Genomic DNA, 24,626 nt, shown 5'->3' with positions numbered 1-24,626 from the left:
GATGCTATCAACAAACATTTGCTTATTCTTTCAAAATAACAGAGAAATTACAAATGGTAGAATACTATTTTATCAGGCTTTTTTTTTTCCCTCATTTTCTGAGGCTTTTGCAAAAACAATGTAAAATTATTTTGGAGCCCTGGCTGTTTGGCTCAGTGGTAGAGCGTCGGCCTGGCATGCAGGAGTCCCGGGTTCGATTCCCAGCCAGGGCACACAGGAGAAGCACCCATCTGCTTCTCCACCCCTCTCCCTCTCCTTCCCCTCTGTCTCTTCCCCTCCCACAGCTGAGGCTCCATTGGAGCAAAGTTGGCCCGGGCGCTCAGGATGGCTCCATGGCCTCTGCCTCAGGTACTAGAATGCCTCTGGTTGCAACAGCTCAACGCCCCAGATGGGCAAAGCATCATCTCCTGGTGGGCATGCTGGGTGGATCCCGGTCGGGCTCATGCGGGAGTCTGTCCAACTGCCTCCCCATTTCCAACTTCAGAAAAATACAAAAAAAAAATTATTTTGGAAATTTAAGGCAGAATTCTTGAATAAATTTGAGGAGAACTGAAAGTGAAAAACATCTTTAAAAGCACAATAAAGCTGCACCAAAACAATGAAGGGAATCTTTGTGAATACCTGGTCTTTAATCTGACCTTTAGATAAGGTACCCACAAGTACAAGTTTCTCGTAAGTGATAATTCTTACAGTAAGTAATCAAAAATGAAAAATTCTGCTCTTGTATACCATAGGTTTGGACTGATTTGTTAAGGCAATATTCTCCCTAGAGAGATGTCATATAGCCTCAATGTATATATACATGCACAAGGAAGAATTATTTTTCTAATATTAGCTAACCTCTTAATTGTTGGAAAACTACTGTTATACCTCTACTTTTCTTTCAAAACTCCTGACATTTTTGTCTTGCTTCTTTCTCTATTGTTGCTTTACCTGGGAAATAAAATGAATAATAGAAAAGTCACCATAGTTAGGATTGAGATGAATCTCTTGCAGATTGCTTTTTGTTCCATATAGATTTTAAGATCATATACTGGCATATTTTTTTTAATTAATAATGGGCAGTACTGTCAGGACAATATATTGATAATTTCTCTCCCCAAATCAAGTTATGTATACCTTTTTTTTTTTTTAAATATTTATTTATTTATTTATTCATTTTAGAGAGGAGAGGGAGAGACAGAGAGAGAGAGAGAGGGAGAGAGGAGAGACAGAGAGAGAAGGGGGGGAGGAGCTAGAAGCATCAACTCCCATATGCGCCCTGACCAGGCAAGCCCAGGGTTTCGATCCGGTGACCTCAGCATTTCCAGGTCGATGCTTTATCCACTGCGCCACCACAGGCCAGGCTATACCTTTTGTATTAGATATTTGCATAAATTTTGTGGCCTTTAAGTAGATCATTCAGCCTTTGTTTGCAATTATGGATGTATCTAACATAAAAAAAGCCCTCTTGGCCCTGGCCGGTTGGCTCAGTGGTAGAGCGTCGTCCTAGCGTGCATAAGTCCTGGGTTCGATTCCCGGCCAGGGCACACAGGAGAAGCACCCATCTGCTTCTCCACCCCTCCTCCTCTCCTTCCTCTCTGTCTCTCTCTGCCCCTCCCGCAGCCGAGGCTTCATTGGAGCAAAGATGCCCCGGGCGCTGGGGATGGCTCCTTGGCCTCTGCCCCAGGCGCTAGAGTGGCTCTGGTCGTGACAGAGCGACGCCCTGGAGGGGCAAAGCATCGCCCCCTGGTGGGCAGAGCGTCGCCCCCTGGTGGGCGTGCCGGGTGGATCCCAGTCGGGCGCATGCGGAAGTGTCTGACTGTCTCTCCCCATTTCCAGCTTCAGAGAAATACCAAAAAAAAAAGCCCTCTTTGGAAAATTAGGAACTGAATATTCTTTCAACAAATAGCATGTCTCAGTCTTCATATTTGCATAATTATAAAGACCACTGTCAAAATCTTTGGTCTACCAATTACTTCACTGAGCTTATATGCACAATGCTTGTAGCATAAAAGGTCTTGCAAATAACATATTCATCCTCAACACTTTTTTAATTGGTGAGCTTTTATTCACTTTTGAAAAATTATGAAATTAATTTAAAAATAATCCTATGGTAATGTTTTTTACATTAAAAATCTAATACTGTAGTTAAGCATATTGTTTGAGTAAAATTATAATAAATGACACATTTCCCTAAACCCTGAAAATATCAAATTATATATATTGGAAATTGGTAGAAAGAAACATAAACTACATAGATGAGTTATGTTACTGAATTCTATTACTGAAATTGAGGTGATAGTTTTCAGTGAGAATGAATTGTGTAAATACAATGAAACTACAAAAATTTCTGAGCCTAGAAGGTTTTTCTTTTGCCTCTGCTTAGCACAATCATACTGACCTTATGAACACATGATACTATTTAATTTTAAAATATATTCAAATTTAAGTACTTTTAGAAGTTACCAGAATCTGTGCTTGCACAAAAGAAATAGTAAGTTAACTATTTGTCTGCTGGTTTCATTTAATGAACACTTGAGTTATTATTATTATTTTTCTTTAATTCAGTGACAGGAGGGGAGGCAGAGACAGACTCCATCATGTGCCCCAACTGGGTTGCACCCAGCAAGCGCACCAGGGGGCAATGCTCTGCCCATCTTGAGCCATTGCTCTGTTGCTTGGAACTAAGCTATTTTAGTATCTGAGGCAGAGACCACAGAGCCATCAATGCCTGAGGCCAACTCACTAATCGAGCCATGGCTGTGGGAGGGGGGTAGGAGAGAGGTGCAAGAGGGGGAGGGATGGAGAAGCAGATGGACGCTTCTCCTGTGTGCCCTGACTGGGAATTGAACCTAGAATATCTACATGCCAGGCGGACGCTCTATCACTGAGCCAACCAGCCAGGGCTACCCTTGGGTTATTAAGGGTAATGACTGAAGTGAAAGACCTCCTTTTTTATATACTGTGACCAAGTAACTGATGGATTCTGTATCAATACCAGTGTGAATGGGAACTTCTGTTTCAATTATTGGTTAGGCTTTTTTTGCAATGTAAACTGTTTAGAATCCATATACAGTCAAATTAAATCTTAAATCATATACATTGGGAAAAAAATTTTTTTGTTGTGCTGTTCTAAATATGGGCTCTTTGGTCTGGTTTACTAACATAACTTTTATAGTGCATTTGAGTTACATTTTCTTCCTTTTATAGCCAGATTCTGATAATGAAAAAATTCTCCAAAGGGATGAGATACCTATAAAAGCATTTTTTAAATTGGTTTGGGAGAGGTATTATCTAGTTCTAAATGTGTTTGCTTTGTGTAAAAGCTTTGATTTCCATAATTGACCACTTGAGGAATATTTAAATTACACAGAATAATGCCTGCATAGAATATAAATTAAGCAGGAGCCTTAAATAAAGTGAAAAACATGAGCTTTTTGACTGCCTTAAAATATGACTAACTCTCCAACACAGGCATACTATTCCTTTCATAGGGTCTATTCATTAAGTAATGCCTTAATAGCGTTAGTATTTCCAAAGTAAAGAACTCTAAGGGTCTTCTAGAGCTTTCACTTTTATGTACTGAATGGGTTTATTATAATTTCTTTTTTTTTTAATTCTTTTTTTATTTAATCATTTTAGAGAGGAGAGAGAGGGGGGGAGAGAGAGAGAGAGAGAGAGAGAGAGAGAGAGGGAGAGAAGGGGGGAGGAGCTGGAAGCATCAACTCCCATATGTGCCTTGACCAGGCAAGCCCAGGGTTTCGAACCGGCGACCTCAGCATTCCAGGTTGACACTTTATCCACTGCGCCACCACAGGTCAGGCCTGAATGGGAATTTAACTATTAAGTTTTAAAACGTTAGCCTGACCTGTGGTGGTGCAGTGGATAGAGCATCGACTTGGAATGCTGAGGTCATTGGTTTTAAGTCCTGAGCTTGCCTGGTCAAGGCACAAATGGAAGTTGATGCTTCCCGCTCCTCCTCCTACTACTCCTCTCTAAAATGAATAAAATTTGGAAAAAAAAACCAACCCAGAATTTGATTATACATTAGTACAGTGGTTCTCAAACTTTTTGAAGTCAGGGGGTACATTTAAAATTCTACAAATAATTGTAGGTGCACTATATACAAATTTCTGAGAAATATGTTATAATAATTAAGTCAAATATTAAATTTTTAAATTGTTATTTTTATATTTTTAATTTTTTTTACAGGGAAAGAGTCAGATAGAGGGATAGATAGGGAAAGACAGGAATGGAGAGAAATGAGAAGCATCAATCATCAGTTTTTCGTTGCAACACCATAGTTGTTCATTGATTGCTTTCTCATATGTGCCATGACCACAGGCCTTCAGCAGACTGAGTAACCCCCCATTCGAGCCAGTGGCCTTGGGTCCATGCTAGTGAGCTTTTTGCTCAAGCCAGATGAGCCCTTGCTCAAACTGGCAACCCCAGGGTCTCGAACCTGGGTCCTTCCGCATCCCAGTCCGACGCTCTATCTACTACACCACCACCTGGCCAGGCAAGTCAAATATTAAAGAAAAAATATGAAGTCCAAGTGTGCTTTTATGGTAATTAAATGGAATAAATACGACAAAATTAAATTTATTTTGACATTAAAAACATTTTTATGTTACTATTTTTGAATTATGCTTTTTAGAATTTGTAAAAAAGAGGGGTTAAAAAATAAAAAACAAAACAAAAAGTTATCTTTTTATATATGTAGATACATTCCTAGTAAGATTTAGTAAATTTGGCAGGTCCTGGAGCAAATGTGTTAAGTTTTTTCATTCTTGTGTTCATGAGAAACATGAGCCTAATGTGTTCTAGTGATTTCTTCAATGTTTGGGCATATATTTGAAAGGCAAACTCTCATTTCCTCGTCAATACATTGAAAAATTCCTCTCTTTTTACTCTTAATTGTGTTGAGTGCAGAAAACCCCCACCATACATATCATCTTAACTTTACACCAAACAAAGGATAGAAGAAACTTGCCTCCAGTCTTTCTGGGGAACATGGGGGATAGTGAAAACAATCCAGCACCACAGCTTAACAGCCTTTTGCAACCTAATCAGGCAAAGGAGGTGGGGGTTGGGCAGACTGTCAGCATACAGCCAAGTCCCCACACCTCTGTCCTTCAAAAATCTAAACTCCAAAAACTCTGTTGGTTTTTTGGTCCCTAACAGGCACATATTTCTCTGGAGTACCATAGGGCACACCTGGAAATCTTCTAGGGTGTACCAGTGTGCCCTGGCGCACACTTTGAGAACCACTGCATTAGTAGTTTAAGCACCCATTAACAGTATAATCTGGGATACTTATGCATAATACATATGTGACTGTTAACATCAGTAATATTTTGTTGTAGTTTGAGAGGATTTTTATTGTTTTATATAATGAAGTATCTAAGAAGCTGAACTTGATCTAACATCTCCAAGGACCAAGTTGCATATTTAAACACAATGAAAAATACTGTTAGTTCCAGAAATGGTTAATTTTTTAAGGGAATTTTTCAAGACAAAAGAAAAATACTTTATTTCGGGCCTATAAGCAAATTTTATTCAAAAGGCCGACTGTAGCTGTAAAACATTGCAACACAGAGTAGCCAGGCCAGGTGTCTGTCTCTTGACATTCTCATTTTTATCTACTTTGCCTTTCAAGCATGAATTTTTTATAAAACTGAAAGAAAACTTCAAGTTGTCAAGCTGGAGCTTAAAAGCACATGATTCAGATTTATAACCTTGTCATTTTTACAAAAGGACCCTGAAGAGAGAGGATGGGGGGATCCTGGGTCTGGTGATAATCTTACTGATGCTTTGTCAAGTCTTCCAAGTTTTCAATGTGAATAAAATACCCAACAATGTAATTTTGCTGTTTTCTGATAGATAATGGAAGAAATACTAATGCATTCAATTTATTTCAAGATAAAAATTTTCACCCATATTGTGAAATCTTGACTATTTTTGAAAAATACCATACTGAAAAAATAATTTTAGACATAGATTGCAAATGGGCATTATGAGAACTGTTCCTGGTCATTTGTGTTATTGTAGAAATTGATAGAGGTACTAAATAAACTCTATGCACTGCAAATATGTAATTGTCTTTCTATTTCTTTTTTTTTTTTAGATTTAAAAAAAATTTTTTTAATTCATTTTAGAGAGGAGAGAGAAATGGAGAGAGAGGGAGAGAGAGAGAGAGAAGGTGGGGAGGAGCTGGAAGCATCAACTCCCATATGTGCTTTGACCAGGCAAGCCCAGGGTTTCGAACCGGCGACCTTAGCATTTCCAGGTCGACGCTTTATCCACTGCGCCACCTCAGGTCAGGCATATTTCTTTTTTTTCTTTAATTTAAATTTATTTATTTATTTATTTATTTATTTATTTATTTATTTACAGAGACAGAGAGTGAGTCAGAGAGAGGGAAAGACAGGGACAGACAGACAGGAACAGAGAGAGATGAGAAGTATCAGTCATTAGATTTTCGTTGCGCATTGGAACACCTTAATTGTTCACTGATTGCTTTCTCATACGTGCCTTGACCGCGGGCCTTCAGCAGACCAGACCCAGTAACCCCTTGCTCAAGCCAGCGACCTTGGGCTGAAGCTGGTGTGCTTTTTTGCTCAAACCAGATGAGCCCTCACTCAAGCTGGCGACCTTGGGGTCTTGACCCTGGTTCTTTCACATCCCAGTCCGATGCTCTATTTACTGCGCCACCGCCCGGTCAGGCTAAAACAGGATTTCTTGTGCGAAAATATCTACTCAATGTTGCCTTTGGGAAGAGAGAACACAGAAGTCAACTATGTAAGTACACATTTTGTTTCAGTGCCAATTTGCAGAAATTGATTTTCTCTCTGAATCCCCATAAAATTTTTCCAAAAAGTTCTAAGATTGGAGCTGGCAGTAAGGAAGAGGATGAGGTCAAGTTGCATCAGAATATGCCCTCCAGCCTGACCAGGTGGTGGCGCAGTCGATAGAGCGTCGGACTGGGATGCAGAGAACCCAGGTTCTAGACCCCCAGGTCGCCAGGTTCCAGACCCCCAGGTCGCCAGCCTGAGCGTGGGCTCATCTGGTTTGAGTAAAAAAGCTCACCAGCTTGGACCCAAGGTCACTGGCTCAAGCAAGTGGTTACTTGGTCTGCTGAAGACCCCATGGTCAAGGCACATATGAGAAAGCAATCAATGAACAACTAAGGTGTCGCAACACGCAACGAAAAACTAATGATTGATGCTTCTCATCTCTCCGTCCCTGTCTGTCCCTCCCTCTGACTCTGTCTCTGTTAAAAAAAATAAAAACAAAGACAATCTCTTTTCCTTCTCTGATTCCCATGCTCTCATCCCCTTTCCCTCTGTCCGCTTTCCCTTTGGTCTCTTTGATCCCGCCTCTGTCTCTATTCTGCTCCTCAGTTCACATTGTTCATTGGATTCCTCAAATGAGTGAGGTCATATATATTTTTTTCTCTGCCTGGCTTATTTCGCTTAGCATAATAGTTTCCAGGTCCAGCCATGTTGTCGCAAAAGGTAAGATTTCCTTCTTTTTCACTGCCGCACTGGATTCCTGGATTCCATTGTGTGTATGTACCACAGCATTTTTTTTACAGGGACAGAGAGTCAGAGAGAGGGATAGATAGGGGCAGACAGACAGGAACGGACAGAGACGAGAAGCATCAATCATCAGTTTTTCATTGCGACACCTTAGTTGTTCATTGATTGCTTTCTCATATGTGCCTTGACCGTGGGCCTTCAGCAGACTGAGTAACCCCTTGCTCGAGCCAGGTACCATGGGTCCAAACTGGTCAGCTTTTGCTCAAGCCAGATGAGCCCGTGCTCAAGCTGGCAACCTCGGGGTCTCGAGCCTGGGTCCTTCCGCATCCCAGTCCGATGCTCTATCCACTGTGCCACCGCCTGGTCAGGCTGTACCACAGCTTTTTAATCCACTTGTCCACTGACGGACACTTGGGCTGTTTCCAGATTTTGGCTATTGTAAACAATGCTGCAATTATTATTATTATTATTTTTTTTTTTTTTTTTTTTTTTTTTTTATTTTTCTGAAGCTGGAAACGGGGAGAGACAGTCAGACAGACTCCCGCATATGCCCGACCGGGATCCACCCGGCACGCCCACCAGGGGGCGACGCTCTGCCCACCAGGGGGCTACGCTCTGCCCCTCCGGGGGGCGTCACTCTGTTGCGACCAGAGCCACTCTAGCGCCTGGGGCAGAGGCCAAGGAGCCATCCCCAGCGTCCGGGCCATCTTTGCTCCAATGGAGCCTCGCTGCGGGAGGGGAAGAGAGAAACAGAGAGGAAGGAGAGGGGGAAGGGTGGAGAAGCAGATGGGCACTTCTCCTGTGTGCCCTGGCCGGGAATCGAACCCGGGACTTCTGCACGCCAGGCCGACGCTCTACCACTGAGCCAACTGGCCAGGGCGCTGCAATTATTTTGACATACATAGCATTATAGAGAGAAGGAAAGCAAATCCTGCAGGGAAGGGGGCAGGGTGTGGCAAAGAGGGGGGCAAGGGGGAGGTTGAGGGGAACACGGGGGTGGGGGGATATACTTGGTGGGACACTTGAATCTATGTAAACACAATAAATTAAAATACATTAAAAAAAAAAGAAAAAAAAGACAGCCTTGGCAGGATAGCTCAATTGGTTAGATTAACAGAGTGATGCAGAAAGGATATGGGTTCTATCCCTGGTCAGGGCACATATAGAAACAGATTGATGTTTCTGTATTACTCAAATCAATAAATAAAAATTAAAAACAAAAAGTAAAAGACTAGATAAAGGGTAACACTTTTCTTAAACTGATCACCATTCTTTCTAGCCTATGGTTCTGGACAAAAAGGTTTTTTTCTCGGATACTATACTTTTATAAGCTCTAAGGTAAGGTGTTATGGACTTAATGTCTCCCAAAATTTATATGTTGAAACCCTCACCCCCAGTGTAATGATATTTGAAGATAATGGGAATTTGGGTAGTAATTAAATCTAATAACTGGTAATGGATTGGTGCATTTGAAAGAGAAACGAGAGCTTGCTTTGTTGCTCTCTCTCTCTCTCTCTCTGCCTCCTGCCCTGGGGTGCAAAGCCGGCAGAGGGCCTTCACAAAGACGAGGTCAGCTGACCTCGATCTCGGGCCTTCCAGCCTCCAGACCGGTGAGAAATAAGCTGTCCTCTGCCATCCAGTCCATGGTAACAGAGTTGCTCAGGCGAAGGCCTGGGCAGGAAGAAGAAATGGAAGGCGCCCCTAAAGTCGTAGGGCCTGGAAAACCCTGCCGGGTGCACGATACAACCATGCAGCACCCTCCCTCACCATCCTGCGGTCTCTGTGACCTGTGGTCAGCCTCCTCCCGAAAAGGGTCAATGGAAAACCGCAGCAGGAAACAACCCCCTCCCACATCGTGCGCTGCTCCGAGTCACTGAAATCTCGCGGGGTCTTGCTCCGTTCACAGCATCTCCACGCCCCAAATGCACCAGCCACTGAGTCACGTCACTGCCCAGTCAGTGGCCAGTTCCCCGTCTTCAAGTCAATACTGGAAACATGGTGGCCCCAGCTGGATGGCTGGGTTGGTCGACTGGAAGCACAGAGGTCGCTGGTTCAAACCCCGGTCAGGGCACATACAGGGACAGAATAATGTTCCCATCTCTCTTTCAAGTCAATAAATAGGAAGGTTTTTGTTTTTTTGTTTTTGTTTTTTTAATGCAAAAAGCACATTGTGTAGAGTTCATTAGCGTGTAGAGTTCATTCTGTTCTCTCCGTGGTCCCGTCTGCTGCGCATATTCCTGCAGCATTGTGACTGGAACAGTCGTTACATATGAGTGTCTGCTCTGTCCCTATGCACCATGCTGGGACTCTCATTGCCTCGTTTCTCAAATGCCACCTGCCCTTTATAAAAATGAACTTTGAGTCTCATGCTTAAGTCACCTACCTAGTCGTCTGTCATACCTGGTTAAGTGTGGAGAGTGAAATGAACACTTCTGTCTTGATCTAACAGGAGTGTTCTCTAAGGAGCAGGTAGGATGGTTTTAACTGAGGACCCCGTGCTGTGTGGTGACCCCCCCCCATCCAGATCCCTCCCCTTTCGCCCTGGGTTCGGTGACCAGAAACCTGCATAACTGGTTAAAACGGAATGTCCATGCCAGCCAGCCTTTGCTCAGTCCTAGAAGACTGGCACCCTCCTCCCCCACAGCAGACACCTGACTGACTGGCAGAGATGGAGGATTCCTAGGACCTCCTCTGTGGACTCAGTTAATTGGTAGAGCAGCTCACAGAACTCAGAAACTTACCAGATCACCAGGTTATTGTAAAGATGTGACTCAGGAACAGCCCGATGGAAGAGATGCCCATGGACAGCACTGGGGAGAGCTCAGAGCTCCCATGCCCTCAGGTGCATCACTCTCCGAATCCAGGTGTTCAACCAGCTCTCCAAACCCACCTGGGGGTTTGTACAGAGGCTTCATTGCACAGGCATGATGAAACCATTGACTGACTTCAATCTGCAGCCCCGTCCCCCCTCCCTCAAGTGGGGATAGGCCTCAACGGTCCCAACTCTTACTCGGTTCCCCTGGCAACCTGCATCCTTACTAGCATTCCAGATGTCACCTCGTTAATACAAAAAGACCCCTTTCTGGCTCCCTTCACAGAAAATTCCAAGCGTTTCAAGACCACTGTGCCAGGAAAGGGATAAAAGCCAAATAGCTAGTTCTTATTATAAATCAGTCACACACAAGGTTAATAGACTTCCTCTACTCGGTAACAGATTTAACAACACAGCAAGCATGTAAAATTTCTCATGACTTAATGCAAAACAGAGGATGTGCCATTCTCTATTCTGTGGGGGCTAAAAAATACATATATACTTCACCTGCTGACTTCTTCTAGCAGGGGGCTATTATCAAATTAGCAAAGATAGATTAACAGGAGAAAAATTAAAAATTTAATACACGCGCATAGGGAACGCACACAGGAATGAAAATTCCAAAGACAGCAAAGCAGCATTGGCTGTGTCAGGCATTTTGGACAAAGGACAAAGGGGAATGGGGTCTTAGATTTCAGAAGTGAGAATGGGTGACTTTCACATTATTGAGGAAGAGCACAACCTACATGCTTGCTGGGCAACTCAGACAGTGGGACACGGGGTGTCCGGCTAATGGGCCCCTGCCTGAAACCTCTTGTTTATCACACTTAATTCCACTTAGGCTAAGGTAACATCCTAAGATCTTTCTGAAGTAGGTTTCTCTGAATCCGGGCAAGAAAGGAGGGGGAGTCAAATGTTCTTCCTGAGTCTTTCATGTCTTATTAAACTGCTTAGCCCTGTCGGTTGGCTCAGTGGTAAAGCGTCGGCCTGGCGTGCAGGAGTCCTGGGTTCGATTCCCAGCCAAGGCACACAGGAGAAGCGCCCATCTACTTCTCCACCCCTCCCCCTCTCCTTCCTCTCTGTCTCTCTCTTCCCCTTCTGCAGCCAAGGCTCCATTGGAGCAAAAGTTGGCCCAGGTGCTGAGGATGGCTCTGTGGCCTCTGCCTCAGGTTCTAGAATGGCTCTGGTTGCAACAGAGCATCGCCCCCTGGTGGGCATACCGGGTGGATCCCGGTCGGGCGCATGTGGGAGTCTGTCTGACTGCCTCCCCGTTTCCAACTTTAGAAAAATACAAAAAAAATAAATAAATAAAATAAACTGCTTAAAGTCAGTATCTCAAAAGCAGCTCCCTGGTAGGAAAACTTTGGTTCCCTTCGGTTCTGTCCCAGCGTTCTAACATATCACATGAGCATGACATGGCCCAAATTCGTGTTTTAGCGGTGTCTCCGAATGGCCACCACTTGTCTTCTGCAAGACTGTCCCAGACGTCTTGGTTCACATTGACCACAAAGCAGCACTCTGCTTCTCTTCAAACTCATCTTCCTCGCTCTGGGTAGGTTTTTGCTTCCCAGTGCCTGGCTGTCAGCCCGTGTCATTGCTGAGGGAAATGCTAAGCTCTTAGGTGCTTCCTTCCTATAAACTCAGCTCCATTTCTGAATGGCTTCACGAATTCATCTTCATTCAAGGCTGAACTCTCCTTACTCTTCCTTTTCTGCTGAAGAGAGGCACAAAATGCAAAATGAAGGGCTTTTTTTTTTTTTTCATTTTTCCGAAGCTGGAAACGGGGAGGCAGTCAGACAGACTCCCGCATGCGCCCAACCGGGATACACCCGGCATGCCCACCAAGGGGCGATGCTTTGCCCCTCTGGGGCGTCGCTCTGTTGCATCCAGAGCCATTCTAGTGCCTGAGGCAGAGGCCACAGAGCCATCCCCAGCGCTCGGGCCATCTTTGCTCCAATGGAGCCTCACTGCGGGAGGGGAAGAGAGAGACAGAGAGGAAGGAGAGGGGGAGGGGTGGAGAAGCAGATGGGCGCTTCTCCTGTGTGCCCTGGCCGGGAATCTAACCCGGGACTCCTGCACGCCAGGCCGACGCTCTACCGCTGAGCCAACCGGCCAGGGCCTCTTTCTTTTTTAATAGGCAGAAAGGGTGAGAGAAGGTTTACAGCGGAGTGGGGGAGGCAGAGGTCTGTCAGGTGGACCTCCTCAGTGTGCAGACCAGGAGAGTCCCAACTAGCTGGTTACCGTGACACTCCTGGGAAAGGATGAAGCTGCAGGCAGGTGCCTCCATTTGGTAACACTGGTGTAACAACTAGGACTCCATTTCAGGCCCGTTGCCTCTTTTATCCCATGGCCCACAGGTGCAGTTTTGGAACTACTAAGTCATTGAACGAGATAAGTCCGTTTCTTATTGACATAAGTTGCGTTCCAGCCTAGCCATTTAATATACTACAAGGTGTGAAGGGTTGTCATGACACAGCACAGGGACGTGTCCCTGCCAAGTTCACAACTCTATCAGTTGAGATATATTTTAAAAGAAAAATCACACATCACTCCTCACCACTGAAAGCCATACAAGGTCAGGAGGTACTCCCTCTGAACAATATACATCATAAAGAATCTCAAATACATAAAATCCACATATAAGTTCCTAATAAAACATATTCTTGCCTGACCAGGCGGTGGCGCAGTGGAGAGAGCGTCGGACTGGGAAGCAGAAGACCCAGGTTTGAGACCCCGAGGTCGCTAGCTTGAGTGCGGGCTCATCTGGCTTGAGCAAAAAGTTCACCAGCTTGGACCCAAGGTCGCTGGCTCGAGCAAGGGGTTACTCAGTCTGCTGAAGGCCCGCAGTCAAGGCACATATGAGAAAGCAATCAATGAACAACTAAGGTGTCGCAACAAAAACTGGTGATTGATGCTTCTCATCTCTCTCCATTCCTGTCTGTCTATTCCTCTCTCCGACTCTTTCCATCCCTGTAAAAAAACAAAAACAAAAAAAACATATTCTTATCCACTGATGCACCTCCATTCCCCTCAGTTTTAAGTAGCATCTCTGCTCAAAAACTGGCAAGCAGGAAGATGAGGTTTTCATAGCAATTTACTCTTCATGAGTTTAACAACTTTGTCATGAAGATACTTCACATATTTAAAACATTCTTCAAACACCATCACTGAAATTCTTTTTACTTTTCTTAAAATAACACTGATGAACCAGTGGAAGCAATTTCCCTTCTTGATGAAGCCGATGGGTGTCCGTGGCACCGCCAACGAAAGTTCCATTGACGAATATTCTTGGCACCTGTAGGATAAACAAAAGAACAGGGGTCACCCTCCTGTCAGGAGCAGAAAACCATGTAGACAGATGCTCACAGTCTGGGGACTTCCTCCTAATCATTGTGGCATATAAAAGGTAAAAAAAAAAAAAAAAGGTGGCCTCTAATTGTTAACAATGTTTAAATTTCTCACACTTGTTTACTAAAGGGGAAGAGTACACTATGAATTTCTTCCACCCACACATAAGGAAAATGGCAACATTATATATTTTTTCTGATAATGCACCAATTTCATGAATCTTAAGAACATGGAGCACTAAAGCACTCCTATTGACACAGTAACTGAAGAGTAACCCCTGGTCTGTTCTGTCCAGGCGAAGGGAAGGAGCTCTAGAAGGATCTTAAAAGATTCAGACGAGCCACCCTGACACCTCCATACCTGCTGGTACACACACACATACACACACACACCCAAGGAAAATAAAATTAATAAACTCGACTATTTCCTATTCTATGAACCTATATAGTTCCCGGATCTGCCGTTTCTTTATCAATGTAAGATTCTCAGAGAATATCTGGGTCCCCTTTCCTAACACAAGGGTGACCCCTCACACCAGGTCACCATCTACTGCTAGGGGAGAAAAGCACCACAGACGACAGGATGGACTCACGGTTCTTTCTCCTGTCATTTTGTAAAGTGCATCTTGAAACTGGCTTCCATATTCGTGCATGTCCAGCTCTACCACTTTGTAGTTAACATTCATGTCCTGGAAAAGTTTTTTTGCCATTGTACAGTAAGAACAAGATGTTTTTGAGAAAATCACTACACAATTTTCAGAAATGGTTTCCTGAAATAAAACAAACAAACAGTTTAATGCCAGACATTACTTTTAGGAAAGAAATCATGATACAATAGAAAGGGTATGAATTTTGGGGGTGGGGGTCTCACGATCAATTCAGGGCTCAGACTAAGTCTCCATCATCTATTTCCTCATTTGTAGCTTGAGGGTAGTATTATTCATTTGAAAGGAACACTGTTAGGGCAATGGGATGTGCCAGGTGCCAGGTGTTGGCATAGAGCAGCGGTTCTCAACCTGTGGTTCGCGACCCCGGCAGGGGTCGAACGACCAAAACACAGGGGTCACCTAAAGCCATCGGAAAATATTTTTTAAAGACCTTCCCAGAAGATATCAACCTGGTTGAGAAAATACCCCGCAGGCCTTTCTCACAAAGAACATGACACTCTGCAAGGCATCCATATGGCCCATGAAGTGTTTTCTGTCTTTTTCTTTCTAATATGGAACACATCACAAAGTTGCGTGTCATCCTTGCGCAGGGGCCTTGCTAACCTTCTGTGTATGTATCCTTCCCATTTTAGTATCCGTGCTGCCAAGGTGAGCATGTTTGTTTCTAAATGTAGAAATGTCCAGGTCCTTCAAGAGATTCTGAATGGATAGGTCTAGGACCCAGGAACCTGTGTACATTATTCTGATGGGGGTTATAAGCAGCACCTTCAGGATGAAGGTCCAAAATCAGAAAGCAGAGTATCACGGCAAAATGGTTCGAGTGTTGTCCGACATACCGAGGTTGCAGGTTCGATCCCCACTCAGGGCACATACAAGAATCAATCAATGAATGCATGAATGAGTAGAACAACAAATTGATGTCTCTCTGTCTCCCTCTCTCTCTAAAAATCAATAAACAAAGAAAAAAAATGTTTTTAATGATCTAGAGCATTCTTGTCACATGGATTCTTTTTTTTTTTAACAGAGACAGAGAGAGTCAGAGAGAGGGCTAGATAGGGACAGACAGACAGGAACGGAGAGAGATGAGAAGCATCAATTCTTCATTGCAGCTCCTTAGTTGCTCATTGACTGCTTTCTTATATGTGCCTTGACCGTGGGCCTTCAGCAGAACCCCTTGCTCAAGCCAGCGACCTTGGGTCCAAGCTGGTGAGCTTAGCTCAAACCAGATGAGCCAGCACTCAAGCTGGCAACCTCGGGGTCTCGAACCTGGGTTCTCTGCATCGCAGTCCGACACTCTATCCACTGCGCCACTGCGCCACCGCCTGGTCAGACTCACATGGATTCTTTTGATGGCAGATTTTGAATTACAGATTAAGTTAGTCATTCCTTTGCAGAGCTGTGTCATTCAGTGTGTAAAGACACAATTCTGTTCCACACACAGGACGGTATACATGTGTCTCCCACATCACTCACCTGGATCTGATTCTCAGGAGCAGGTGCCGCCTTCCCCACAGACGATGACATAGTGCTCCCCATCCTGAAAGGGATGGTTAAAGGTGATAGATACATGAATTCCAAACTGCCCTCTTGCTGTTCTGCTTATCTGTCAGACCTCACCCTTACTGGACTATCGCCCCTGAGACAAAGGAATTCCAAAAAGTTGACAACCCCCCCGAAGGCGGGGCTCCGGATACACCAGGACTTTTGCTTCAGTATCCCCTCAGGCTCTCCCAAACACTATATAACTTGCCCCTAGTCTGTAACTGGTGCTCTTCTCCCCCGGGAGAAGTGCCCAGCAGGGTTCCTTTCTTCCTTTCAATAAAGCCTGTTACTCTGGTCTTTCAGACTCCCATGGATTCCAACAAAAGGTAAACACAGTTATTCATCAGCGAACATATCAGATGCAATGCAGTTGAAGAAAACAAACCTACTATGCAAACATGTAACCAAACTTAGGAAATAGAAAAAAAAAGTTTTACTTATTATCAGTACAAAAGATCAATTTATTTGTTTACTAAAACCAAAAGGGCCTGCATGCTTTTCTCAGTAGCCTCCTTGTGCCCTTATTTATTTTTTTCCTCTTTCTTTTCTTTTCTATATTGATTTTCTTTTTTAATTAATTAACTAATTTATTTTTTATTTATTCATTTTAGAGAGGAGAGGGAGAGACAGAGAAGGGGGGGAGGAGCTGGAAGCATCAACTCCCATATGTGCCTTGACCAGGCAAGCTCAAGGTTTCAAACTGGTGACTTCAGCATTTCCAGGTCGAGGCTTTATCCACTGCGCCACCGCAGGCAGGCCGCCCTTAATTATTTAATAAAACCACATTTCCTGTGTTAAAGCCTGGCACTAAATTTCAAAAAGACAGTTCTGATGGTTGGCCCATAACCTGACTATTGGTTAAAAAATACAGTTTCCATTTTCTTATTCTAACATACCAAAACTCCACAAACACTATGAAACAGATAACTACAAAGATTCAAAGTTTTTTTACAGCTACTGAATTATAATGTTGTACACCTGAAATTTATTAACTAATGTTCCCTAAATAAATGTAGTTTCAGGAAAATATTTTAAAGTGTAAAAAATAAAAACGCTTTTAAAAGTGAAAAAAAATTTAAGGAAACTAAGGAATCTCAACCACAACGATCAATAGCTCCAAGTTTCCCAACCTGCAAATTGGGAACAGTAATCACTCCCACCTCAGGATTTTGTGAAGGTGAAATGAACTGAACTGTTATACAAAAAACAGGACAGTGCTCTGAACACAGTAAATGTTCGATAACATCTGATGTTGCTGTTTTCTGATCCTAAGGACTCTCATTATACCTTGGTATTTATCATCCAACACCTAGCAGCTGGGAGCTTATAAAAGGAGGCATTCATTGTACTGTAAAGTACCAAAAGCTGAAAATTGATATTAATATTCTGGGAGGAAAGGTCAGGCTTTCCTATCAGGCTTTCCTGTTCTGTCCCTCCTTTAGGGAGTGGAGGGAGAACAATGTAGAAGTTTCTGGCTTGCAAGAACAATGGGTTATTCAGTTTTAAATCTAAAATAAAGGTTAACCTAGAAACTTTTTCTCTTTCAATAGGAGGCAGAATTTACATACCGCCTTGCATTGATTGTAGTTCCTCCCCCTTCCTGGAATCTTGAGAGTAAAATACCTCTAGGCTAGTGAGGGAGGATGAACCCTGAAAGATTTGTAAACATCTTTGATTGTGTTACCTTGAGTTTTGTTTTTTTTTTTTACAGGAACAGAAAGAGAGTCCGAGAGAAGGATAGACAGGGACAGACAGACAGGAACGGCGAGAGATGAGAAGCATCAATTATCAGTTTTTCATTGCAACCTTAGTTGTTCATTGATTGCTTTCTCATATGTGCCTTGACTGCGGGCCTTCAGTAGACTGAGTAACCCCTTGCTCAAGCCAGCATCCTTGGGTCCAAGCTGGTGAGCTTTTGCTCAAACCATGTGAACACGCGCTCAAGCTGGCAACCTGGGGGTCTAGAACCTGGGTCTTCTGCATCCCAGCCCAACGCTTTATCCACTGTGCCACCGCCTAGTCAGGCCCTTGAGAGTCTTAAGGTTCTGTGTATCCCCTAAGCCAGTGGTCCCCAACCCCCAGGCCGCAGACCAGTCCCGGTCTGTGGACCATTTGGTACCGGTCTGTAGAGAAAGAATAAATAACTTACATTATTTCCATTTTATTTATATTTAAGTCTGAACGATGTTTTATTTTTCAAAAATGAACAGATGGCCCTTGCTGGTTGGCTCAGTGGTAGAGCGTCAGCCTGACATGCAGGAGTCCCAGGTTCGATTCCCGGCCAGGGCACACAGGTAAAACGTCCATCTGCTTCTCCACCCCCCCCCCTCCTTCCTCTCTGTCTCTCTCCTCACCTCCCGCAGCCAAGGCTCCACTGAAGCAGAGTTGGCCTGGGCACTGAGGATGGCTCCATGGCCTCTGCCTCAGGCACTAGAATGGCTCTGGTCGCAACAGAGCAATGCTCCAGATGGGCAGAGCATCGCCCCCTGGTGAGCATGCCGGGTGGATCCCAGTCCGGCACATGCGGGAGTCTGTCTGACTGCCTCCCCGTTTCCAGCTTTGGAAAAATACAAAAAATAAAATAAAATAAAATAAACAGATTTCCTGTTACATCCGTCTAAGATTCACTCTTGACACTTGTCTCAATCATGTGATACATTTATCCATCCCACCCTAAAGGCTGGTCCGTGAAAATATTTTCTGACATTAAACCGGACCGTGGCCCAAAAAAGGTTGGGAACCACTGCCCTAAACAAATGTTGCCAGCCTATACCATGATGTCATGCTCTCCACCGCCGGTGTGTGATCAAGGGTGTATAAACAGGCCCTGAACTACTTTTGGGACTGCAGATGCCCCGTGTCAGCCATATGCGGCCGGCATATTTAATAAATCTCCTCCTCTAATAAAACTCTTCAAAATTTATCTGGACTGGGTGTCTCTACATGGACTCGATGAAATAAGGTACAGTGCCTTTCAGAATCTGGGGTGCGGTACTTTATAACAATTGTACCAGGAAAATGTTCACTAAAATACTGACCAGTTTAATATCATCAAATCTCTTGGCCTATCTCTGGAAACTATTCCATCCACTTCCTCTTTCTTGATGGGCCAGGCCCTATGGAGTGGTTAGGGAAACATCAAACATCAAGATGCAAACCAACTGCAGAGTGGAATTAAAATCTTGCAAAAGGATTATAGTAGAGGCTCCAAAAAAAGAATTACTTGACTAGGGAGTGATAGATATGTGTATTCCAAACTGCCCTCTTGATGTTCCGCTTATCTGTCAGACTTCACCCTTACTGGACTATTGCCCCTGAGACAGAGGAATTCCAAAAAGCTGTCAAGCCACCCCAAGGAGGGGCTCCGGACATACCAGGACTTTTGCCTCAGTATCCCATCAGGCTCTCCCAAACACTATATAACTCGCCCCTAGTCTGTAACCGGTGCTCTTCTCCCTAAGAAGTGCCCGGCAGGGTTCCTTTCTTCCTTTCAATAAAGCTTGTTATTCTGGTCTTTCAGACTCCCATGGATTCCAACAGGGAGTAAGAATAAATTCATGAATTCAAGCTTCAAATAGTTCAAGAAATATTCTTAACATTATGTAGCAAAATTCAGTTTTTTACTATTTTATTTATTGATTTTACAGAGGGAGGGAGCACGAAGTATCAACTCCTAGTTGCATCACTTTAGTTTTTCATTTAGTTGCAGTATGTGCCTTGACTGGGCAAGCCAGGGTTTCGAACTAGCAACCTCAGAATACCAGGTCAATGCTTTATCCACTGCACCACCACAGGTCAGGCAAAACTCAAGTTTTGACAGAAAAACTTCTTCCTCCAAATGTTAGGTTCGGGGAAGTGTGCTGTGGCTGCCAGAGTCTAACTCTTGGAGGAGAAGGAACAGGGAAGTGCTGACAGGGTCCCTGTGAGGCCGAGAACAAAGTGATCAGCACAAAGCTGGGCAAACATCCTGCATTCTATTGGTTAGAGACCCTTATCAGAAGTTTATGTTTGAAATTCGCCACTGAGCTAAACTCTTCCCCTTTTCCTTTTTTTTTTTTTTTTAAGATTTTTATTTTTTATTGAAGCTGGAAACGGGGAGAGACAGTCAGACAGACTCCCGCATGCGCCCGACCGGGATCCACCCGGCATGCCCACCAGGGGCGACACTCTGCCCACCAGGGGGCGTCGCTCTGCCTCCACCAGAGCCACTCTAGCGCCTGAGGCAGAGGCCAAGGAGCCATCCCCAGCGCCCGGGCCATCTTTGCTCCAATGGAGCCTTGGCTGCGGGAGGGGAAGAGAGAGACAGAGGAAGGAGGGGGGGGGTGGAGAAGCAAATGGGCGCTTCTCCTATGTGCCCTGGCCGGGAATCAAACCCAGGTCCCCCGCACGCCAGGCCGACGCTCTACCGCTGAGCCAACCGGCCAGGGCCTTCCCCTTTTCCTTTGTTGTGCACGACCCCCCCTAGAGAATAGCAAACTGCCACATCTGCTTCCTTATAATGCTTGCTCACTTAGGATATATAAGGACCTAGTTGTGAGTGCCAGGCGCGACTCTCGTTTGTAGCCCCCCCTGTGGGTACGGTGTCACCAGACACCTTGAGAGTTCGTCCCTGCGCAGGTTAAACTTGGCCAATAAAGTAAGATCTAAAACCCCTGAAAGTCTCCGATGCTTGTTCTTGCGCTTGGTGGATGCAACACAAACACTTCATTTATTCATTCATTCATTGTGAGTGTACTTAAATTTAAATATTAAATATATAAGTAAACTGCCTTTTGTAATGTTTAGTTTCTTTTTTAAAAGGTACCCATCAAAAAAATAAAGTACCCATCTGTTGGTCAAATAAGTTTGTAAATATGATATATATAATTGCTTGCTTATAGTTTGTATTGGATGTGGGAGGACAGGCTGTAAACAGGTAGGATTCTTATAGCCTAAGGCTTAGTTTTAAGACTAAGCCTTTCCCACCCTTTTTGATGTAGGGTGGTGCACTCTCATGAGGAATCCCATTATGCCTCAGATTAGTGACTTTGTATCAGAGACTTCCTTATTTGTATATTGGATTAAAGGTTTTGATTTTTTCTTTTTTTGTGTGTGTGTGTGTATTTTTCTGAAGCTGGAAACGGGGAGAGACAGTCAGACAGACTCCTGCATGCGCCCGACCGGGATCCACCCAGCACGCCCACCATGGGGTGATGCTCTGCCCATCCTGGGCATCGCCATGTTGTGACCAGAGCCACTCTAGCGCCTGAGGCAGAGGCCACAGAGCCATCCCCAGCGCCCGGGCCATCTTTGCTTCAATGGAGCCTTGGCTGCAGGAGGGGAAGAGAGAGACAGAGAGGAAGGGGGGGGGGGTGGAGAAGCAAATGGGTGCTTCTCCTATGTGCCCTGGCCGGGAATCGAACCCAGGTCCCCCGCACGCCAGGCCGAGGCTCTACCGCTGAGCCAACCGGCCAGGGCCTGACTTCTATACTATAAAGTGGGGCAGACTGGGAGCTTGCTCTTTCTGGGTTCCTGAGATTAGCTTTAGAGAGGAGAGCAGAGAAAGGCCATGTGGAGGAGGCCAGGAGAAGCAGCCAAGATGTCAGAGTGCTGAAAGAGAAGTCAGTTAATGCAGACTTTGTGTAGAGAGAAGGAGATGGGGAACAAAGGAGAATGAGGCTAGTGAGCTAGAAACCTTTGATTCTAGGAAACTGGAAAAGTCAGTAGCTTTGTTGTTGTTGTTTTTTGGGGTTTTTTTTGTATTTTTCTGAAGCTGGAAACGGGGAGAGACAGTCAGACAGACTCCCGCATGCGCCAGACCGGGATCCACCCGGCACGCCCACCAGGGGGTGATGCTCTGCCCCTCCAGGGCGTCGCTCTGCCTCCACCAGAGCCACTCTAGCGCCTGGGGCAGAGGCCAAGGAGCCATCCCCAGCGCCCGGGCCATCTTTGCTCCAATGGAGCCTTGGCTGCAGGAGGGGAAGAGAGAGAGACAGAGAGGAAGGGGGGGGGGGGGGTGGAGAAGCAAATGGACGCTTCTCCTATGTGCCCTGGCCGGGAATCGAACCCGGGTCCCCCGCACACCAGGCTGACGCTCTACCGCTGAGCCAACAGGCCAGGGCCTAAGTCAGTAGCTTTGTGAGAGCTGAATGAGTGGGTTTTGGAGCCCAGTGTGTGTTTTTACTTGCCTGCCAGGTGCAAGCTAGGATTAAAGATGATGGCCCACCAGTTCGTGGCTCCATTGTTTCATTACCATCTGTCCGAATCCAATGAGAACCTGCAATGGGCCAGGTTGCTGTGATAGTGGCCATGGCAACTGGCTTTACACCATCAAAACTTTTTTCCTTACTGCATAGCATGAGCCTCGAGTACAGTTTTAAAAATCCACTTGAGCTGACCTGTGGTGGCGCAGTGAATAAAGTGCCCACCTGGAACACTGAGGTCACAGGTTGGAAACCCTGGGCTTGCTGACTCAAGGCACATGTGGGAAGCAAATAGGGCTTGATGATTCCTGCTCCTCTCCCCTCCACAAAAAAAAGAAAAAAAGAATCCACTTGAAATGGCTTTTTACATGTTATGTTTGGATAATGGGTATCCCTATCAGCACACTTAGCATAAAGAAGCTGTAATAAACACTACCTTCTGTAATAACAGAGACAGAAATCGCCCCCAAGGGACCATTATAGTATAACTCTGCAATGTTTACAATCTATTTTATTGCTCCCCAGTAGTTTAGCAAGAAAACCAGTCCTTTTCTTTTTTTAAAATTTTTTACTTATTCATTTTTTTTTTAGAGAGGAGAGGGAGAGACAGAGAGGAGAGACAGAGAGAGAAGGGGGGGAGGAGCTGGAAGCATCAACTCCCATATGTGCCTTGACCAGGCAAGCCCAGGGTTTTGAACCCGCGACCTCAGTATTTCCAGGTCGACGCTTTATCCAAAACCAGTCCTTTTCATCTCAAGGCTAGCATTGTTTCATCCTCCCTCAACCATCTACTAAAGTATTCACTATTGAAGCAGGAGTTCCAGGTGAACTTTCCTAAGAGAAGGTTTTCTTAGGTAAGTGAGAGCACAGGGGAGGCACATTCTGAAATCATCACTCCCTTCCCTGACAAATAAAAGAGAAAGTTTCTGGAAGGTACCTTCCTCCTTAATTCTAGTTGAGCTGGCAAAAGTTATCTATTAGGGAAAGGGATGGCTGTGTGAGGGAGATAGCTTAAAAGGGACATAGGAGAAGTGCACTAAAAACGTTTCACTTCAACACTGACGAAACACCCTCTAGTCATGCCACATTCATGGACCCCCTACAATGTGCTAAGTAGGCAAAATGCTAAATGCCCTAAAGATACATACAATTTTGGGGGGGAAAATTAAAACAAAATCTTTAGGAACCTCAATGAACACATGGTAACAGCGAGTGATCACCGCCTTCCTAGCTCACATAGCATAGAAAGTTCAAGAGCTCCCACACTCGTGCAAAACTGGTGAAATCTACCAGAGCAAGTGGGTAGAGAGAGGTCCCAGGCGGATGCAGAGATGCGCAGGGTCCGCAGGGCCGAGTGAGCTGCAGGAGAGCCAGGACCGCGGGGCGGGCTGACGTAAGCCCAGGGAGCGGGTCTCGCACCAAGCCCGGTAGCCAACGCCTACGGGAAGGGGGGCAGCGGGGAGAAAGCACCGTGCCCGGTGCAGCCAGACGCGACCTTAACATCAACGTCCCAATCCGTAGCCCCTGAGTCGCGGCCCCTCAGCAGGAAGCGCCGCCTTCACTTCCTGCAGCATTAGCAAATAGAAACGCGGAACGCACCACCGCGTTAGCATTTCAGGTCAACAGCAAGTGCCGGTTTAGTCTGAGTATGTCCCGTGCAATATTAGGGATATCCTTAAGCTAAATTATTCGCTGTGCATCTGAAATCCCAAATTATTAGGGCACCTTGCATTTTAGCTGGCATCCATGCGGTAGCGCGGAGGGCAAACGCATACGACTCAAGGGAATTTTTCACAGAGTTAAAAGATCCCTCAGTTGCTCGGGGCACCTTCCTCTCCGCATCCTTTCGGGGCGCGCACGAACACGTGGCCCCAGGGGGCGAGGCGCTAGGCCTCCGCGTCCCACCGAGTCCGCCAAGCCCACCGTGCCAGCCGCGCCCCGTACCTCGAGACCGCCCCGCCGAGCCGGCAGGCTGAGCCGCTCCCGCTTCGGGCAATCTGCGTCCCCGCCGGCGCCGCGCGCCGCCAGAGCATGGTCACAACGCCAGGCCGCAGAGAACAGAACGGACAGGGGAGCCCACGGCCCTGGAGAGCCCTCCTTTGCCAGCAGGCCCCGCCCCGCAGCCCGACCACGCCTCCGCCAGTAGGCCCCGCCCCCATCCCGGGCACGCCTCTGCCAGCAGGCCCCCGCCCCGCGGCCCGGTCACGCCTTCGCCAGCAGGGCCCTGCCCCGCGCTCCCGGCCACGCCTTCGCCAGCAGGCCCTGCCCTCAGGTTGGTCACGCCTCCGTCGCAGGCCCCGCCCTTGCGCACCCAGGCCACGTCCCCGCCCTCAGGCCCTGCCTCCGCACTCCCAACCCCGCGATCCTCCTTCTTGCCGGTTGGCCGGCGAGTGGCTCCCCGGAAGCGCAGGGTCCGGACAGATTTCTTCTAAATGTGCACAGCCTCCCAATTGCCCGCCAGCGTCTCACCTGTTGTTCTCCAGGTCCTGTCTAAGCCGCGCACCTGTTTCTTTCAGGTTAGGGACGCTCATAAAAGCTCACAGGCACGTGAG

At 45.7% G+C, this 24,626-nt stretch overlaps 1 protein-coding gene and 1 non-coding gene across 2 annotated transcripts; both read right to left on the bottom strand.

The window, feature by feature from the left end:
• Window positions 1-12,457: 12,457 nt before the first annotated feature.
• GLRX2 (glutaredoxin 2) lies at window positions 12,458-24,189 on the bottom strand. The gene is made up of 5 exons (XM_066379906.1): window positions 24,019-24,189; window positions 15,824-15,887; window positions 14,276-14,452; window positions 13,519-13,630; window positions 12,458-13,305 (listed from the first exon to the last, which is right to left on the bottom strand). The coding sequence occupies exons 1-5, from the start codon at window positions 24,105-24,107 to the stop codon at window positions 13,217-13,219; spliced, it is 531 nt and encodes a 176-aa protein (XP_066236003.1). The 5' UTR covers window positions 24,108-24,189; the 3' UTR covers window positions 12,458-13,216.
• Window positions 14,896-15,006, bottom strand: LOC136390303 (U6 spliceosomal RNA). Its single transcript, XR_010748719.1, has one exon. It is a non-coding gene; the product is annotated as a U6 spliceosomal RNA (small nuclear RNA).
• Window positions 24,190-24,626: the final 437 nt, after the last annotated feature.

Source organism: Saccopteryx leptura, chromosome 1, assembly GCF_036850995.1.
Source record: "Saccopteryx leptura isolate mSacLep1 chromosome 1, mSacLep1_pri_phased_curated, whole genome shotgun sequence".
Lineage (NCBI taxonomy): Eukaryota > Metazoa > Chordata > Mammalia > Chiroptera > Emballonuridae > Saccopteryx > Saccopteryx leptura.
This window is presented reverse-complemented; position numbering and strand designations above follow the sequence as displayed.

Bases quoted from the DNA above. Each gene is read 5' to 3' on its own strand.
- GLRX2 (XM_066379906.1), bottom strand. From the start codon at position 24,107: ATGCTCTGGCGGCGCGCGGCGCCGGCGGGGACGCAGATTGCCCGAAGC. The intron at 15,888-24,018 runs GTACGGGGCGCG...CATCCCTTTCAG, and splicing joins CTCGGCGGGGCGGTCTCGAG to GATGGGGAGCACTATGTCAT. The intron at 13,631-14,275 runs GTGAGTCCATCC...TTTATCCTACAG, and splicing joins AAATGACAGGAGAAAGAACC to GTGCCAAGAATATTCGTCAA.